The following is a 15,244-nucleotide window of genomic DNA, read 5'->3' on the forward strand; positions in this document are numbered from 1 at the left end:
CTTAGGATTATGTGATCCAGACCACATACAGTTTAACAAACTATAGGAAAAAAGCAAGCTGTAGCTCATCACAACGTATGAAACTAGCCATTAGAGCAGTGTTTCTCAACCTAGGCCACTTGAAGATGTGTGGACTTCAACTCCCAGAATTCTTCAAGTGGCCAAGGTTGAGAAACACTGCATTAGAGGAATCCAGTGCCCACACTTGCAGCCTGAGTGCTTCTGCTACCAGACGTAAGAGTGGCATTTTCTCCTCTATTCTGCCATCTTGCACAAATCCCAAAATTTGTTCTGAAGACTGTCCCAAATTTCAGCAGCCGGTTTGTAGAGGACAAGAGAACTGCATTCTTCTGCTTCCTTTGCAAGAAGAATTTTGTTCAGCATTGGATTCCATGGATTATATTTAATCTTTTGTGTTAACTGGTTCTAAACACCACCACATCTGACAGCCATTTAATTATATACAGGCTTTGATCAATACCCCATGAAGTGGCTGCCAATCAATAGCCATTACACAATTTATCCTTTAAAGTGTAAATTTGTTTTCAATTGATGGCCTCTGCGTTTTTTTTTCAGTTGAGGGTCTCTGCATTTATGATTAAGCAATTAAAGCTCAGAGTCACATTGCAAATTTTACCTAACCTAGGCTGAACGTGCTGACACATTCAAATAGCTTGCCTCTATTAATCTTTTGCTACAGAAAAGCAGCAGCTGTCTATGAACGTAAATTAGGCAAATTGTAAAAATATATAAAGCATGCTAGGATGGCAGCAGAGAAGCTGAAGGCAGGCAGGATTTCTTCTGTTTGCTGATAAGCCACCATCATCATATTCCAACTGTCACCTGGCAGCAGCCATTATTATCAGCCATAAAATATTATTGGCTGCCCAGACACTGCAGCAAGAAAGAAAAAACTTCATTTTTCTCAACATCTCCTTCCCAATTACCACCCTGGCCAAGGACCCCTTGCAATCAAGATGACCTCACAAGGAACCTTAAACTTCTGGCTACTAAATCTGGGCCCAGCAGGATATACAGAAAACTGCCATCTACCAGAAACAGTAACATGTTCCAACAGAGAAGCAAGACGAAAGGATGATTATCGCTTTCATCCTCTTCCCCAGGCCACCCAGACCCTACCGTGGAGATCAACAGTCCACACAACCCAATCACCAAGATCACCTTGGATGCCCATAAATGTATTTAATGTTATTTTTATAACCTTGAAAGCGATCATGTTATATCTATATCTGACAGCAAATATTTCAGAGATAGGTTAACAATTTTTAAAAATGGAATGACAATGAAAGCACTTTCTACTGATGGGGTTAAAAGCTTCACTAATGTTTATTTATTTGCAGTACTTATAACTCGCTCCAATCCCAAAGGACATTGGGCAGCTTATAATCAAAACAATTCAAGATCTTCCAGTTCCAACTGCAAAAAAGGGAATAGATGCACCTTAAATCACATGATTTAAATCAAAACCTCTAGAATACTTACAATTCTAACAGAAACCTCCTATGGCACAAGTGATATAACTAACTGTTCACAAGACTCAGTATCTATTAGCTTTGTACTTTAGCTGATGTTTCAGTGCAAATATTTTTCATAAAATTCAGCATATTATTGCATCTTTATGTTTTGTTCCTTTTTAAAAAATCGTTTCTTAGAAACAAAACCATAGCCAGAAAAACCCCAAATCGTTATTATCACATATATAAATACATTCACTAGCAAATGTAACTTAAAGAACTTTATAAGGATGTCAGCAAACATACAGACAACATATATTTGGATTTCCAAAAAACCGAAGTTCCTTACCTGAGGCTCATAAGCAAACTCAGCATCCCTGGGCTAAGAAGACAGGCGCTTTCAGGGATTAGTAACTAACTAAAGTACACAGTAGGAATCAACAGACAATTTTCAAATGGAAGAGATGTTTAAAGTAAGGTCTCTCAGAGGTCAGTGTTAGAACTGGTACTTTTTAATTTGTTTATTAAAAAACTGGACTAAGGACTGAACCGTGACATAGCTAAGTTTGTTGATGATACTGAACTATTCAAAATAATATAATCAAAAAGGGTCGTGAAAAGTCCCCCAAATGAGGTCTCCAACTGGCTGAATGGGTGGGAAATATACTGTAAGCAAGAACAAAATGCTGAAGACTGGTGAAAAGGATGCACATTGTTTATAAATCATACAGTCTTTGTAAGGCCACCTGTCTCCAAACAATTCTGGGGAGCATCGTTTGCTGACATGGTTATAAAGATCTTCAAGTTATATTTGCTAGTGTATATATATTTAGATATACAATAAAAACAGAATATGGGAAAGAAAGAGCCACACAGCTAATCTTGCACATCCACCACAAGGAGTCCTCTGCTCACCAGAGCCCAAGGCCTGGCGGAAGAGCCAGCTCTTCAGGGCTCACCTGAAGGACAGCAGGATAACAACGACCGACAGGTTATGAGTTGGTAATGATTGATCAAGAAAGAGATCTTGCAGTCATGCTGGACAGCTCAGTGAAAATGTTAAACCAATGTGCAACTGCTTTAAAACAATGTACATCCCATGCTTGAACTAATCAGGAAAGGAACGAAAAAGCACAGGTGATATAGTAATGGTAAAACAGCACTAGGAACATTGGGGACAGTTTTGCCATCACATCTAAAAAAAGGACCTGGTACAGGGACGCGGTGGTGCTGCGGGTTAAACCGCTGAGCTGCTGATCAGAAGGTTGGCGGTTTGAATCTGCGTGACGGGGCGAGCTCCCGTTGCTAGTCCCAGCTCCTGCCAACCGAGCAGTTCGAAAAAATGCAAATGTGAGTAGATTAACAGGTACCGCTTCGGCGGGCAGGTAACGGCGTTCCGTTTAGTCATGCCGGCCACCTGACCACGGAAGTGTCTACGGACAAACGCCGGCTCTTCGGCTTTGAAACGGAGATAAGCACCACCCCCTAGAGTCGGACACGACTGGACTTAATGTCAAGGGAAACTTTTACCTTTACCTTACAGGAAAAATTGCAAAGAAAGGCAGCCAAAATGATTAACAGACTAGAGAAATTCTCTTAAAAACTTTTCCCAGCATTTGGGAATGTTTACCTTGGAGTGGAGAGGCTAAGGAGAGACATGATAAGAGAGTCAAAATAAGAGGTATGGCTGAAAATTCAGAGACTTTTACACCCTCTTTCACAATATTAGAACTTGGAGTCATCCATTGAAACTAAATAAAGGAGATCTGTGGCTGTTAAAAAAATCTGGGTTAGATTAATAGTTATATTAAGTTATAAAATTATATAACACACAGACACACAGAGACAGCCATTATTTATCTTTCATTATATACTATAATTACATTGTGGAATTGCTGCCATCAGATATAATGATGGCCACCAATTTAGATGCTTTTAATAGGGGCTGAAGAAATGCATGGAGCATTAAACTATTAGTAATTACTTGGATTTATGGCTGTTTATTATCTCTAAATCCCAGGAAACATACCTTAATCGCCAGCTGTAGGAGCAGCAGTGAATGTTCTGGAAGATTGAGAGCTTTCTAAATGCATCTGGTTAGGAGACTAAATGAGTGGCTGGCCTGATGCGGGAAGCTTTTCTTACAAAGATATGAAAAATATCATATTCATCTAAAAATTTGTAAGGCTACCATAATAGCCTATGTGACACTCGATTAATTTTGCTACATTCAAAATAATGTACCATAAACAATAGAGCTAAGCTATTGCAAAAATAAAACGTACAATTGTTTCGTTTCATGCAAGTGAAAGCTTACAAGATTTCATAATCCCAACAAGTTAAACACCTGCTTATTTAATACAAAAGTGGCCTGCAAAAATTTTAAGTATTTTAATTATGCACACATTACTGGCTATTCAAATCAGCTTTCATTATTTCACAGACTTCATGAATTCACAATAAAAGTCGGAAAATTAATCCATCTGTATTTGCCCATAAAATGTAAAGCTAACTTAAATCTAAATCCATATGGTACAATACATATATTTATCCACTTGATGGCAGTCATTCAGTCACTAAATATATAATTATGTACTCAGGATTTACGATAGGACTCTTATTTGTATATTGACATCTACGTAGGTTTAGGTACAGAATGGGATCAGATCTGAGAGAAAATAAGGCTCTTGAGAACAGAAAAATTTTGCTCTTCTACAGTATAAGCTTTTCTACTAAGATACATTGCTGGAGGAAAATTCTGAGATTGCCTAGGACTGCAAGAAGATCAAACCAGTCCATCCTCCAGGAAATCAAGCCAGACTGCTCACTTGAGGGAATGATATTAAAGGCAAAACTGAAATACTTTGGCCACACAATGAGAAGACAGGACACCCTGGAGAAGATGCTGATGCTAGGGAGAGTGGAAGGCAAAAGGAAGAGGGGCCGACCAAGGGCAAGGTGGATGGATGATATTCTAGAGGTGACGGACTCGACCTTGGGGGAGCTGGGAGTGTTGACGACCGACAGGAAGCTCTGGCGTGGGCTCGTCCATGAAGTCATGAAGAGTCGGAAGCGACTGAACGAATAAACAACAAATTATTTTGTTTTAGTTGAAACTGCCTGGTTACATGGGTTTTAACTGTTTAACTGTTTTTACTGTTTTCTTTTTTTAGCCAGGATCTCGACTTTGAAGCAGTGGCTTTGATTCAGCAAAAGGGGTGTGCTGTTTCAGCACTGCGGCCTGATTGATCCATGAAGAGTCGGGAGCGACTAAACGAATAAACAACAAAACTAAGATACATATATCCCAGTCCTCATTTTGTTGGGCCATAAAGAAAATAAAAGTGCCTCCTACTATCACCTCTAGTTTGGCTTTCAGGTACCAGTAAATAGGTAGATATTTATCTGTGACGCTTTGTGAGACAATATACTTCCCCTTCTTATCACCGTGTAATCTCTATTATCTCGAAAATATAATTAGTTTACATTTTTAATGTTGGCCTTGGGTTGAAGCCATTAAAAAAAGGCTATGCCTGTTCAAAACTCAACTAATCTGAAACAAAAGACAACTCTGCTGTGTTCATCTGCTAGCAGAATGGAGATCACTCACCATACAAACCTATGTGAGGCATTGCAGGCATTATGAAGTTTATTTGGGGGAATGCAAGTAAATACAGAGAAAGAACTGTGCGTGGAAGTCTGTAACATTTAACCTTGTTCATACATTTATCATTCCCCAAATTTCTGTAGTTACTACTTTTCAGAATGCTTTCTCATAATCAGCCTTTTTACAGCATCCATCAAATGTCAGAAATGAGGCCTCGTTTTCATTACTTTAGCTTCAGCATTTAACTTAAAATGCTCAGTCACAGTTTCAATGATGGTAAGAAGAATAACATGCTTATTTCAAACTATTTCATTTTGTTCTCATTTATCTCTTTACCCTAAAGCTAAACTACAGCTGAGGGATGAGCTGGTGAGAGCCTCGGAATCAAGCAACTCTTCCTGCGCAACTTCTATGGCAACAAAAAGTCCAAAAGTAAATGATCCTGTTTTGACCATCCACAGCTTACTATTACAGCTGTATCTGATTAAACTGAGGATCTGGACCATGTTTTCACTGAAATAAGGCATCTTCAAATCATGGTTTACAAAGCTGTCTTGCTTCAGATACTTAAGAATCCAGAATCCAAAATTAAGGAACTGGATTTTAGGCTAAACTCCAGTTAACAAAAGGAAGCAGAAACTTCTGATTTGTCACATGGCTAAACCAAAGAAGGAAAGGGAGGGGAGTCCTTAGAGGGAGACACAGACAGACATATCATGTGAAAACAGGATTTGGTGAAGGGGAGGGAGTTTTTCCTGAGCAGAGGATTACATTCTGACTTGACTAGTGAGTGGGTGGCTGGGTGAGTGGGTGAGTGGGTGAGTGGGTGGGTGGGTCATAGCCAAAGCGGGCAGTATTGGACCCAAACCAAAAAATATAAAATTAAATACATCAAATTTACGAGCGAAGAAATAACATGCATATTTTCTGTTTTCAGTTCAGTGGCCAGTAGAAACAGTTTCAAACCGCTTTGCCACTGAAGCCATACCCCCAATTTCAGTGGCAAAGGAGACTGTAGAAAGGGCACACCAGAGCTTCTGCAACATATAAATGCACCCCCACAATGTAATTTTTTCAACTTCACCACCCTTTTTCTTCCCATGAGCCAAATCCCAGCAGCCTGGATCAGGCGTTCGCTAAGCTATGCGGCTTGACTGGTTTTAGGTCAGTACGGCTTATGATGTATAAAGCAGACCATGATGGCTTGTTCAACAAATGATCGTTAGAGCAAACACAACTGCCACCTCTCTGGCTGACAGCTCCTGAGGTTTCATTTAAAAACCTGAAATCTGCCCATCATTGATTTATTGCAGTATCTAAAATCACAGGCCCACCCAATAAAGCTCAACGTGGAAAACTGGGGAGTTTCTTTCCATGGTACATATTTAAACTCTGAAATTCACAGGAGGGACAGCAGTCTAGATGGCTTTAGAGAGAGAGAAGGAAGGGAATTACCCCTCTCATTTATTTATGGGATTAATTTAGTGAACTTTTTGCAAATTACCACCACTTTGGGATTAAGGGTTTAAATGTAAATGGGGGGGGGCGGATTCACACCCCAAGGGCCTATCCCGTCGCCAGCAAAGCAGAGCTCCACGGAAGGGGGGGAATTTGGGGGGTTTAGGGATGAAAAAAATGCGTTTGAGCCTCTGTGGCCCCTAAAAGCGCCAAAGGGGCCCTGCCATCCTAGCCCCCACCCCCTGGCCACTCTTTGCCTCCGGAGGAGCTGGACCTCCCGACGCCGATCCCTGGAGGGCTTTCCCTGCTGACCCCACGGGCGGTTCTCACGGTTCTCCCCGCGACTCGCCAATTAACGAGGGAGGAAAAGGGGAAGAGCCCCGCCGGGCCTCCCCAGCCTACCTCGCAGGGCTGTTGTGCCGAGGGAGGGCCAGGCCAGCCGAGCAGAGCAGAGGCAGGCCGAGCGGAAGGAGATCGGTCACCACGCGCCCACTCCGTCCCGACCGAGCAGTCCCACCGGGCCCGGCCTGGAAAGCCCCGACCCGCCGCCGCCGCCTCGCCGAGCGCCCGGACTCCCTCCGCCTCTGCCGCTCCAGCGCTGGGACGAGAACGCCGCCGGGACGGGCCCTCCGAGGCTGCCGTCCTCTGCGCCCGGCGCGGGTGACGTCACCCAACAGCGCCGCCTCCGCTGGCGCCGAGTTCCTGGTCGGCCGGTCCGCGGGTGGCGCCGCCGCCCCTCCGCGCGGAGAGCCATGTGAGTCACCCCGGCCCGCGGCTCCGGCTCGGGCCTCCGCGGTTCCCGGAACCCGCTCATCGTCTCACGCCTTCATTGTTACCCTTGGAGGAATAAATTAGGCCAATCGGACGATTTTTTCCCATCTGGGTCGCCCTGAAGGACCTGACGGGACAAGGGGCGCGGCAAACAGCCGGTCCCTTTAACAAGCGGACTCGACACGTGCTTGCAGGCGTCGTGGGGATGGAGCGCAACCCGGGTTGCGGGTTCCGGGCAATTTCAAACCCGGGATTTGAACCCTCCGCGTCCCTGGTTTCTGCGCGCTGTTTGGGGCGGTCTTTCCCGTGCCCGCAATGACTTCCCTTGTCCCCCAGGCTCCCTCCCACTGGGGGATTCCGGGTTGCGTTCACACGGTGTTCTCAGCCGATATGCTGCCTCGGAGTTTTGGCGGCTTGGTATGCTCTGAAAAGCCACCGCTGTGGTTTGTAGGCCAGTTTGGTAGGATGCCCGGATCGGGTCACCTATGGCCGCGGATCAAACAAGGACCGCTTCGGATGGGGGAACCCAACCCGGCTGGGAAAGCAGTCGGTTGCAGCACGGCAGGGCGTGAAATTTTGAGGCAGCCTAGGCCCCTTTCGCCTTGTTTTCTTCTTTGGGTTAATTGGTGGTCCCCCCCCCACTCCCAAAAACAAAGCCGATGATGAACGGAAGCTGAACCGGTGCCCTTCTCAGCCTTAACTCTACCCCGCCTGCAAAACTCTAGAAGCGAAATAAAATCACACTGCCCAAACTCTGCCAGGTACAGTGGTGGGCTGTTTTGCCTCCCATCCTCAAGCAGTTTCCTTCCCTTAGAAGCTCCTGAAACAATAAATAATTGCTGAAAACTCTAGGCCCTCCCCATTCTGGTTACGTCCCCAGTTCTCTGCTTGCGGGAGCAAGCTGTGATCCCTGACTGATGGGAAATTGCCCGTTCCTCTTCTGAGAGAGGTTGGTGTTGTAGTTAAGGCTAGAAGTGGGAGGCCCTGAGTTCTAGTTCCGCCTGAGGCAGAAAGCCAGCTGGGTGACCTTGGGCCAATCCCTCTCTCTCAGCCCAAGAGCCAATCAGGCGTGGTATGAGAGTTCTAGTCCCACCTTAGGCACAAAGCCAGCTGGGTGACCCTGGGCCAGTCACTCTCTCTCAGCCCTAAGAAGGAGGCAGTGGCAAACCACTTCTGAAAAACCCTGCCAAGAAAACTGCAGGGACTAGTCCGGGCAGTCCCCGAGAATCGGACATGATTGAACAGATTAAAAAAAAAACCTGAGACCTCTTAGCAGAAAACCCCAAATTCCATGGCACTAGAACAAATTGCTCCATTAGAAACCTGGGTTTTATTGTGTTGCTTCTTGCCAAAAGTAAAAAAGAGTGTTTTATTTTTAAAAGTCATTCCTTTTCTTTCCAATCTCTCTTTTTTAGGGCCGATTACTGGAAGTCTCAGCCCAAGAAATTCTGTGATTATTGCAAGTGCTGGATAGCAGACAACAAACCAGTATGATAGACATCTTACTATATTCTTAAACAAATCTTTCTGGAATTTGGATTGTAAAGTTTTAGATTTAAGTTTAATCAGGAGGTCAATCCAGCCTTAGAAAGCCGTTGACATGGTGCTTGTTTCCTAGCCTTTTCCTGTGGCTAAATAAATGTAGGCAGTCTAAGCTAATGCCCACACATTTAGTACTTAATGCCTTCAGGTTTAGTTGGATCTGGATTCTTAGGGTTGAATGTGGAACTCTTCTCATTTTTTCGGATTTCACCTCTAGTTAAGAGCTGAACGCTCCTCATACAAGGTTATACTGGTTTAGGGCACCTCTCTAAATCACCTAAAATGCCTGCATGAATAAAATGTCATTGATTTGATTGCCTTTGAAACAATTCTTGGGCAGGTTCTTTGAGAGAATAGCCATTCTTCAAACAGCTATTTGGCAAGGCAAGATTGAAATATCTCCTGCCCTTCTCCTTAACTGTAGGCCTCTGGTAGATGTGCCTAGCATTAATATTTATGCACAGTTGTAAATGGGTTCCATCCAATTTATTTTTCTGTAGTTCAGGAATGTTGTAAACCGCCCAGAGTCTGCCAATGGGAGTTCAGGGATTGTTGTAAACCTCCCAGAGTCCCCCAATGGGAGGAGATGGGCGGGGACAAATTGGATGGATGGATGGATAAAAAATGAATGAATGAATGAATGAATGTCTCTTCTCTTTTTACAGAGCATTGATTTCCATGAAAGAGGAAAGAACCATAAGGAAAATGTGGCAAAGAAAATTAGTGAGGTAATTCAAAGTGACCTCCTTGAACCTAAATAGATTATTTTAAAATCCTGTTATCATCGATCCTGCTTACTCCTCTTTTAATTGTAGATTAAAAAGAAAAGCTTGGAAAAGGCAAAAGAAGAAGAAAAAATGGCAAAGGAGTTTGCAGCAATGGAGGAAGCTGCCACAAAGGCTTACCAAGAAGATTTGAAAAGGCTCGGAATTAAGGCAGGTACGATGCAAGACGATCAAAAAGAAGGACCATCTTGCCAAACTTTGGCTCTTTCCAACAGCTTCACTTGACTATACAGAGTCCGTAAAAATAATAGTATTCTACCACCAGTCTGGTATCATTCGCTGATAGTACCTTTGCTAGCTGTGAAGAGTGACTAACCCTAAAGAAAAGATCCAAGGCTCTAGCAGAACTTGCTTTGTTGAATTTCATTTACACCATGAAGGATACCATTTGGTACACATTGCTAGAGCCTCAAAGTTGTTTTGACTATCCAGTGGTTGCTGAATTGTTTAGCCTCGGGATTCTCCACGGAAGCTCTCAGGTGGGCATTAAAATCTAACACTTCCTGTCTCAGAATCTGTAGGACAGCCTTCAGTACCGAAAAAACAGGAAGAAAAGAAGGAGAAAAAAGAAAAGAAGAAAAAGGGAAAACAAACCAGGGGAATTTCATCCAATGGAACAAAGGAATGGGTGCAAGGATTTTCTCCAGAAGGCTACACCTATTATTACAACACGATATCTGGAGGTAAAATTGCAGCGAAGCTCATTTTAAAAATCATATATCCAGAAACTGTTATGGTTGCCATCCAAACAAAGCACAAAGTGATATTTAGCCACAGATTCATCTTTTTTTCTTTTTACAGTTGCTATTCATTTTTCCTCTATATCTTTTAAATATATATAATTCTTGATATGAATGATTTTTTTTCCTGAATGCAGATAGAATTGAAGTCTTTTTTATATTTCTATTATTATTAAGAATCACAGTGGGAGAAACCAGAAGGATTTCGGGACACCTCTCAGAATTCCCAAAAGGTAACTGAATGTTTGTTTCTCATTGTGAAAAAACTAAAAAAAAAGTTTCTTCATTATCTAAAATTTATTCTCAATTCACTGAAAAATCAGTTTACTTGTATCTGTTTTGAATGGATGTGATTAAGAACAGGATTATCTAGGAACACATTTATTAGCCAGAAGTCTCTACTTTACATAGGTTAATTTAACAGCATAATTTCCAGTATATATGGTGACCACTATATTGGATTCTGCAATAGTTGTATTTTTATTATTGCCAAGAAGGAAGCAAGCTTAGAGTGGATAAGTTATGATCTTCAGTTTTAAAAAATTAAATTAAAAAAATGACAATTTTACTTGATTACCTTCCTCCAATATGTGAATAAGATTTTAATTAACCTTTATTGCTTGGTTCTTTTAGCTTTCCTCTTTGTTTTTTAGGTAGCAGTCTGGATAGAGGGAACGAGTGATGCTGGTCGCACCTATTATTATAATAAGGAAACTGGAGGTAGGAGGTTTTATTCTGGCTGCTACTCAAGCCATAAAGCCAAATCTATTAGACAAGGAATATTTTTCTTTTGATGAAATAGGAGAGGCAATAAACACGTTTGGAATTTGGAGAATTTGTCTGGGTGGCCAGTTAGTCCTCCCATCCCCAGAAAAGATTTACAGGAATGTTTACCTGTGCCCATATTCTGGGCAGGTGGACACACTGGGCGGCAGCTAACCACCAAGTAAGCTATGTGGACCCAGAGGCATTATTGTAACCATGACGATAATGGTGGAAGTTCCCACTTTGCTTTGCAGCATGTATAAAGGAAAAACCATCTTTGAAATCAAGCTCAACTTCTGGTGACCTCATGCAATTTCCACACCATTGTTGCAAAAGTGATTTGCCCGCCCACCTGCCCTTCCTTCCTTCCTTCCTTCCTTCCTTCCTTCCTTCCTTCCTTCCTTCCTTCCTTCCTTCCTTCCTTCCTTCCTTCCTTCCTTCCTTCCTTCCTTCCTTCCTTCCTTCCTTCCTTCCTTCCTTCCTTCCTTCCTTCCTTCCTTCCTTCCTTCCTTCCTTCCTTCCTTCCTTCCTTCCTTCCTTCCTTCCTTCCTTCCTTCCTTCCTTCCTTCCTTCCTTCCTTCCTTCCTTCCTTCCTTCCTGTCTTCCTTCAGATTTCAGCTTCCCAGTCTGGCCTGTAGGTACTCCTATCCAAGTGCTAATCAGGCCCAACATTGCTTAGCTCTCAAGCACGGACAAGATTGGTCAAGCATTCCCACCTGTTCCTTCCCATTTTTAAAAAAAATAGCAGGAAGGCTGCCTGGCACTAACAGAGGTGTTTGCGGTCACTGTGTTGTCCAACCCTAGCATGTGGCTGTGCTGTTGGTTGTTTTTCCAACAAGCCGAGAGAGAACAATCAGCTGCGATACTCAGAATTCATACCTAAAGTTAGATCCAGTGCTGTCCATTTCTTGTGACTTCCCCCTGCATTGCTTGATGCTGATGGCCATAGATAGTTTTTCTATGTAAGACTTTTGTGAGACTTGAAACAGACCTTGGTTCATCACATTTTGGGCATGGAGCTTTGCTTCAAAGTCCGTTGGCACCAAGCCGAAGAGCAAGCTGCTCCTTTTCAGGCTATATAAAGATTACCAACATGACTCCAATTTTTATTGGTCTGTGGCTCTAATAAATATTAACTGAGTGACTCCAAGTTTCTGCCCTTCCCATTCCCAATTCTCCTTCAAACATTTCTTATAACTTAGCCTTGACACAAGCATATCTGTCCATTTTCCCAGGCCTCTTAAATACGCAGTTTTAAATCCTTATATCTGGCATGATGACACTTCTTACTTTTAGATGTTGCTGTTGCATTTTTATTGCATTGTTTACTTCATAAATTGAGGCCATGTTTTTAAAAGGTGGTGTACAACTACATAAAATAACAGAAGTCCATCCTTGATTTTTGATTGGGGCCAGCAGTTTTAACTGGGGTCTGAGTGTACCTGTTATGCTAGTGAAGTGTGAAACAAACATTTGTTTAATCTTACTAATTTGATCCCACTGACATAAATGTTAGGGCCTTTATGTGTTGGACTCTTATTTCTGATGCTTCAGATTTTCAGAAGGCTAATTTCCAGACTGTTCACATATAACAATTGTTTGATGTTGCCTAGTATCAACATGGGAGAAGCCTGAAGGTTTCATATGTCCTTCAATAAAGAATAACCCAGATGAGAACCATTCTGAAGAGGTCCGAGAAATGGGTGCAGAAGAAGCCGAATCAGATGCTGGAAAGGGAGGCAGCAAAAATGAATTGCAAAAGCCAAAACAAGCTCTCCAGGTAATAAATATTAATGCAGTTTTAATACATTTCTTAGATTAATTAGATTGGCCATCTATGACTATTTCCAAGTAATATTGCTCACTTCTTTAGACCTTGCTTCAGATAAAGTTCAGCCCTTGTTTAATAGAGAATTTTTTCATTATTTGACCAGTATCAGGATGCTCTAAAATTCCCAGACAATGTTTGTTCTTTCAGGAATTACCTTTGGGAAGAAAATGTCATATTTAATTAGGAAATTCATAATTCAAAATTAATTACTTGGAGTAGATTAATGAAAACATATTTCATTGATGTCAGCCTAACAAATAGAACAGAATATGAAACAAAGCCATGTAGGTCAGGACTACTTTTATTGTAACAGCTACAGTAACAGAATTTTGCAAGTCTGAATGTGCTTCCCACTCCCTCACTTTGTTTTCATGTGAACTAGGGAGGGACTCGTCTGAGATGTTTTCTTGAGGTTTTTTTTTTTCTTGGCCTGGGCTCAGGCTTCATTTACCAGCTCTTCCTCCTGTCCTTCAAGGGCATTCCCTGTTCCCTCTGCACTTGAATGATGCCAAGATACACTCAAATAGCCTATCCCTATTAAGGATATGTATAGCTAAGGCCATTTGTTCCACACATTTTAATATTGTATCAAGCTGTTAGACTTCCCATAAGTATTTTGTTTAAAGGAGTGTATTGTATTGTATTGTATTGTATTGTATTGTATTGTATTGTATTGTATTGTATTGTATTGTATTGTATTGTATTGTATTGTATTGTATTGTTCTGCAGTTGGGTCAACTTAAAGGAAGATCGATCTACCTACCTACCTACCTACCTACCTACCTATCTATCTATCTATCTATCTATCTATCTATCTATCTATCTATCTATCTATCATTATATTGCAATTAGAGGCATAAAGGCATGCAGCATAGTTATAGTCCAAAGTTATCATTTGTATAGTTAATAGCTGTTACTGACATAGTCCAAATTACATCTGTAAAATTAGGAAGAAAAGCTTGAGTAAACTCAAGGTGATGGTTGAAAATGGTTGATTTTCTTATTTCCCAGACTGTATGCTTACTGAATATAAAAATCTTAATATATTAACTTTGGGCTCCTTTGTTTTTTCAAAGAAAATAATACTGTTGTTATAACATCACTACGTGACGAGATGTCCCCTCTCTTGTTTCTCAGAGGAAAACAGACAGTGATGAAGAAGTAGAAGAAAAGCCTCACAGACCCAAAAAGATTAGCCCTTATGGAGAATGGCAAGAGGTGAAACAAGATAAGATTGACCGTGAGAAGAGCCCATCTGTTCCACAAGAAACATCACAGGCATCATCTCAAAAGGCCACGCCTTATGGCAAATGGGAGGAAATCACTGAAGAAGATCCATAGTAAGACCTACTTACATACCTGGAAGTGCTTGGCAGTGACAGCTAGATTTGGCCAGAATGACACTGATTATCCAATGTCCAAATTAATTTATTTTATATCTTGCTGGTTTAGAGTAATGGTTAATAGCTGTAGTATGATCTGATATGGTTGAAGATGTTGGTTCTCTAAGGAACTTGCTCAATAAGTACCGGGGGACACCGTGCATTTGTGTCATATTTGTATAATACAGACCTGCCTGAACAGATACTTACTGCAATAAGATATGACATACATTATAAACAGGGTCATATACATTTGTAATGGGAGGTGAAATTAAAACAGGTTTGGGAATTCTTGGTAATAGTAGGACACTAGGTTGAGGAAACAGGTTGTACACACTTAAATACCTTACTTCAAACCTAGTCTCCAGAGTAGTTTACTATTAGCAAGATTTGACATCAAACTGAACTTAATTTCACTTTAAACAAACTATACCGTTCCAAGCAAATTCTGATTTTATTTTTTTAACAAGTAAACCTGTTCCTTTTCATCGATTTCTTTTTTTTTTACCTACACGTTTTGCTTGTGTGTGATATTTAGAGATACATTTTCTGTTTTAGAGAAGGGGATCAGCAGAATGAAGGAAAAGCAAATCGAGTTCTCGCTTTATGCACAATTGTAGATACACATAGGATCTCATTCTTGTAGCTCGGTGAGAATCTTTGTATGTGGGAAGATAAGACCTTTCTTACTGCACTTAGCCTATTCAGGATGGCGAATTTGCCAAAAATTCCTCCTCCTGTCTTATATGTGCCATTATTAATAGCTAGAGTTGTGCTACTTCTCTATCTGCAGGTTGTAGATTTTGTGAAATTTACTTTCGCTGGTCACAGCGTTCTTACTTTTTAAGGAAAAGATATGTTGAGTTGAAATATGTTTATGCCTGGCTA

At 41.5% G+C, this 15,244-nt stretch overlaps 2 protein-coding genes across 3 annotated transcripts in view; one reads left to right on the plus strand and one right to left on the minus strand.

The window, feature by feature from the left end:
- Positions 1 to 7,038, minus strand: part of ELF1 (E74 like ETS transcription factor 1) — a 71,254-nt gene extending 64,216 nt beyond the window's left edge. The window contains exon 1 of the mRNA XM_063304555.1: positions 6,943 to 7,038. The gene's annotated coding sequence lies outside the window, so the exon portion shown is untranslated. The remainder of the gene's footprint in view (positions 1 to 6,942) is intronic.
- Positions 1 to 15,244, plus strand: part of WBP4 (WW domain binding protein 4) — a 352,512-nt gene that overhangs the window by 336,639 nt on the left and 629 nt on the right. Inside the window, exons 1-9 of one of the 2 annotated variants that reach the window (XM_063304559.1) lie at positions 7,209 to 7,294; positions 8,727 to 8,799; positions 9,519 to 9,581; positions 9,669 to 9,792; positions 10,151 to 10,321; positions 10,556 to 10,611; positions 11,032 to 11,098; positions 12,757 to 12,923; positions 14,112 to 14,314. In XM_063304559.1, the coding sequence (XP_063160629.1) occupies positions 7,293 to 7,294; positions 8,727 to 8,799; positions 9,519 to 9,581; positions 9,669 to 9,792; positions 10,151 to 10,321; positions 10,556 to 10,611; positions 11,032 to 11,098; positions 12,757 to 12,923; positions 14,112 to 14,314 (926 nt within the window). In that variant the 5' untranslated portion in view covers positions 7,209 to 7,292. Of the gene's footprint in view, positions 1 to 7,208; positions 7,295 to 8,726; positions 8,800 to 9,518; positions 9,582 to 9,668; positions 9,793 to 10,150; positions 10,322 to 10,555; positions 10,612 to 11,031; positions 11,099 to 12,756; positions 12,924 to 14,111; positions 14,315 to 15,244 lie in introns of those variants that run through there. The other variant, XM_063304560.1, reaches the window with a different exon arrangement.

The sequence above is a fragment of the Candoia aspera genome, chromosome 5, assembly GCF_035149785.1.
Source record: "Candoia aspera isolate rCanAsp1 chromosome 5, rCanAsp1.hap2, whole genome shotgun sequence".
Lineage (NCBI taxonomy): Eukaryota > Metazoa > Chordata > Lepidosauria > Squamata > Boidae > Candoia > Candoia aspera.